The sequence below is a fragment of the Zonotrichia leucophrys genome, unplaced genomic scaffold (genome assembly GCF_028769735.1).
Source record: "Zonotrichia leucophrys gambelii isolate GWCS_2022_RI unplaced genomic scaffold, RI_Zleu_2.0 Scaffold_974_18229, whole genome shotgun sequence".
In the NCBI taxonomy this organism is placed as follows: domain Eukaryota; kingdom Metazoa; phylum Chordata; class Aves; order Passeriformes; family Passerellidae; genus Zonotrichia; species Zonotrichia leucophrys.
In genome coordinates this window covers 1-4,227 of record NW_026993179.1, presented here as the reverse complement: position 1 = coordinate 4,227, position 4,227 = coordinate 1, and the positions used below count along the sequence as shown (strand labels likewise).

The 4,227-nt window shown below is 51.0% G+C and overlaps 1 protein-coding gene across 1 annotated transcript; it reads right to left on the bottom strand.

Moving 5' to 3' along the window:
- Positions 1-2,949: 2,949 nt before the first annotated feature.
- Positions 2,950-4,095, bottom strand: LOC135442066 (serine/threonine-protein kinase PAK 3-like; the record flags this gene model as incomplete). Its single annotated transcript, XM_064701614.1, has 4 exons — positions 2,950-3,051; positions 3,290-3,427; positions 3,524-3,720; positions 4,002-4,095. Coding segments are annotated over 4 exons (531 nt in total), but the record flags the coding sequence as incomplete, so codon positions are not given.
- Positions 4,096-4,227: the final 132 nt, after the last annotated feature.

Below are 4,227 nucleotides of genomic sequence, written 5' to 3'. Positions count from 1 at the left end.
GGTCAGCCTTGGCTGTGAACTCTGTCCAAATCAGGATCTTCAGTTCTGCAACTCCTGGCTTGATCCACTTCTGTGGTCACTTCAAAGCAACCATCACATGCTACACATACAGGATTTTTCCCAATGCAGCAATCTTGCTCCTCTGGTCTTATCAAATTAATTTTTGCTCTGACACGAGGGGTCACCAGATATTACAGTGACCTTAGACGGTCACTGTGGTGAGAGAAGGACGAGAATCTTGTTTCTTGATCAGAAGGCTCGATTTATTTATATAAGATATATAATAAATTATAACTATACTAAAAAGAAAAAGAAGAGAAGTTGCAGAGAGCAGCTATGCTAAGAATAGAATAGAAAGAATGAATAACAAAGTTCTGTGTCCAGAGAATCTGTCCCTGAGCTGCTCCTGTGACTGGCCTTTAATGGTACACATGGAAGATGAGCCAATCACAGGGACACTGCTACATTTCACAGCAGCTGATAACAATTGTTTACATTCTTCTTCTGGGGCTCTGCTTCCCAGAAGATGGACATATGTGAAAGAAAGGATTTCTATGAAAAAATGTCTGCGACACTGTGTGACAACCTAGAGTGGGCTGTGATATCACTGGTGGCTGTGTGACATTGCAAAAGAGCTGTGTGGCATCATAGGGGCTGTGACATCACAGATAGCTGTGTGACATCACAGGTGGCTGTGTGACATCACAGGGGCTGTGTGAGGTCACTGGGGAGGTCACTCTGCCCCGGCCCCCCTCACAGTTCCCCCCAGAGCAGTCCAACCCTGCTCATGCACAGCGGGGTCCCCTGTCCCCCCGGGTCCCCCCACCCCCGGCCCCGCAGCCTCCCCCAGAGGATGTTCCACGAGATTGACCCCAGAGCCTGACACAGGGACAGGGGGCCGGGGCCCTGGGGGTGGGACAGGGAGACAGGGACCCCCCGGCAGCGTCCCCGTGTCCCCCAGGGCCAGAGCCTGGGCCAGGGCTCCTTCACCCTGTTACGAACGAGGGTTGAGAGCGCTGAAAAAATCCCCAGCAAGGGATCAGTAAAAAACAGATTGAATATTAAGGGACAGCTGCACAGAATTCCTTGGCAAGAGTCACTCTGCTCCTGACTGGACACTTCAGGCACACCAGGGAAACAAAGCAACAATAAAACCAAACAAAATCCAGGCAATCAAATCAGAAATGAGCTGAGAACTGTCCCAGTGTGTGTGAGACACAAGGAAAGTGAGGGCAAGGATAAAATGAATAAAGAAATAAAAGCTAGACAGAGGTCAAACTTAACAGGACTTCAGTGATACCGATACCTTAACTGATACCTTCAACTTCACAATTTAGGAAAAGAACAGAGCTTAACAGTATTTAACCTCACTTACAACCAATGACTTAAGGATTTAATAGTGGAATAACATTAAACAATATTCAACTTAGCTTATAACATAGTAAACTTTGCAAAAAAACCCCCTCTTAATACCATTTAACTTAACTTCTTTGTCATGATGTAACCTTACTTACAGGCCTGACAGACTCAGCTATCCCAGGCACTCAAACCCCTCAGAGAGCAGCATTTCTGCCACATTTCCCCAGCACAGGCACTCATGTGTGCACACAGACACCCAGAGTCAGTGCAAGGCACCTGTGAGCAATTCCCCTGATGGCAGGCAATGCTCCCTGTGGATCCTTTGGCATCTCCCCAGCAAAGGGCAAAGGGTTGAGCCTGGAGGAGTGGGGGGATCGGAACAGGCTCTGTCGTTCTTCAGGATCCCCGAGTGCAGCAAACGGGAGAGTTCCCGGCTGGGAGAGGCCCCACTCAGAGGGAGTCACTGGCAGGAAATGTGCCGGGCTGTTGAGCCGTGGTTAGCAGGGGCTCCGGCATCAAACTGTTCCCTGACAGGTGGGGTATGCTGTGTGTGTGTGTCCAACAGCTGGCAACAGCAGGCTTGCCCAGATGTGGGAAAAGGCCAAGGAGGCAGCAGAGTGGGAATGGGGCTCTGAGGAGGCCCTGGTGCTTGCACACACCCATGGGGGATGAGGCTGGCCCAGATGGGCCCTGGGGCTCTGGGCTGAAAAGGGGGGAAAAGAGAAGCAGGGAGAAAGGGCCAGATGCCGCTATGAGAATGCCATTCCATCCCATAGGTGACATAGTGAGAGAAGGGTGGGAACCAAATGGTGATTGCTGCTGATCACCCTGACATCAAGAGGCCCAGAAAGGACTGCACATCTGCCTCCTAGTGTTGTCCTGAATGTGAGCTCATTACCTGGCGTTCATTATCTGCAAGTCTTGCAGCTTCCCACAGACATTCCACACTTCAGGCAAGCAAAGCTGCTTACCTCACCATGTTCTTTGGGTCTCTGAAAGGGACTGTCCCCTTAGCTACAGCCTGGCAAGGAAGGGAGTCTTACAAGACTCTGGATATTTTAGACTTTTATTGGCGCTCGAGCTGAAACAAAGTATCCCCTCGCTACTTCTCCATCTTCATCCTTCTGTCCTGCAGGTGGCCTGTTCAGGCTGACAGCTTGGAGCGCCTGCAGGCTCCAGTTGGGCTGCAGACCAGCTTTTCCTCTCACAGCTTAATTCTTATTATGACAATTCTTTCATTTCTACTTAAATGATACCTCGGGGTTTCCCTAAATTAACAACACTCCACTCTAACCTAAACAATCCTCTATTGTCTAAGCTATCTACTTTCCATAGTCCTTAAAAGTTGATCCCTATATTTCCTTATTTGTTTAAACTTTCATCTTTTTGAGAAAGAAAAAACAACAGAGCTTTAAATTGAACCTAACACACACCTAAACTAACCTAACGTAAACTGAGCAAATATGAAAACTATCACATTTCCTATCTAGGGCACAGCTCCTCTTAATACTCGGGGGATGGCTGGAACTCTGCCTCAAGATGACACATCCCCTTTTCCCTCCTCTCGGCTGGTGGGGCATAAGGGCCTCCTCAGGCGCAGGTGTCTCCTCTCCAGTCTTCCTGCACTTGCTCGGCTGAGATGATCAGAGCAGCCAGGCTGGAGGCAGGATGGCCTGAGGTCACAAAGGGATGCTGCCCAGAGGAAAAAGAACAGAGAAAGGAACTCTTACTTTCCAGGATCCCATCCTCATGGGCTCAAGCAGGATTCCCTGGCTACAAGGAAGACACACCAAGAGCACCGAGGGCAGCATGTCCCCCTGTGCCTTCCTGTCCTGGGAGCTGTCTGCACCACGTGGCCCACACTCCTCCTCATCCCTTCATGCAGGTGTCCTCAGCTGACAGGGCTTTTTGCCCCTTCGCTTTTTCTTACCTGCAGGAGTTCCTGGGCAGAGCAGCACCTGTCCTCATCTGCCTGCAGGCAGCAGCAGAGGAAGTCACGCAGGACAGCCGAGTGGTGCCTGGGCTTCTGCAGTTTTGGGGGCCCATTCCTTTCTATCAGTTCATAAACCTACAGCACATGGATGCAAGAGGACACTGCACCTGCTCCTTTGCTAGCCACATCAGCTCTCTCCACACAGAGCCCTCTTGCCAAGCTGCACCTTACCCTGAGACGGGCTTCCCCCTGGTAAGGAGCTTCCCCTTCCACCATTTCCAGCCCCATGATCCCCAGGGACCAGATGTCTACTTTGGGGCCATAGGCTTCTCCTCTCACCACCTCCGGTGCCATCCAGCTGGAAGTGCCGACGCTGGAGCTGCGCTTGCTGCGCTCAGGGCTGAGCTGAGCACAGAGGCCAAAGTTACCTGAGGATAAAAACAAAGCCTGTCAATGCCAGCTACCACTGGCAAAGCGGCCAAAACCATTGCCCACTCCAAGCCTGACTAGGCCATGCTGAATCGAGCTGAAAAAGCAGCTGAGCTCTCCTTTCACGTGCCTGGAGCCAGGCAAATAAGGCATCGGCCACTTCCAAAACACCCTCACCATTCACACACTGGCCAAGCGGCGCTTCTGCCCAAGTGGCACTCGCCAAAATGCAAGCACACAGCATGTGCTGGAAATGATGCAGCCCAGCAGGGATACCCGCCCAACTTGACAGATCCATCCATGCCCACAAGGACGTTGTTGCTTTTGATGTCTCTGTGGATGACTTGGCGGGAATGAAGGAAATGCAGTCCTTGCAGGCAATGAGAGAGAAAAAGGAGGGAGGGAAAGTTAACGTGCAGGATGTGATTTCATCCCACCAGAAAGGAAAGAGCTCGACGGGATTGACAGCTTTCTCAGGCAACTGTGAGCGAGGGCGCAGCATCATG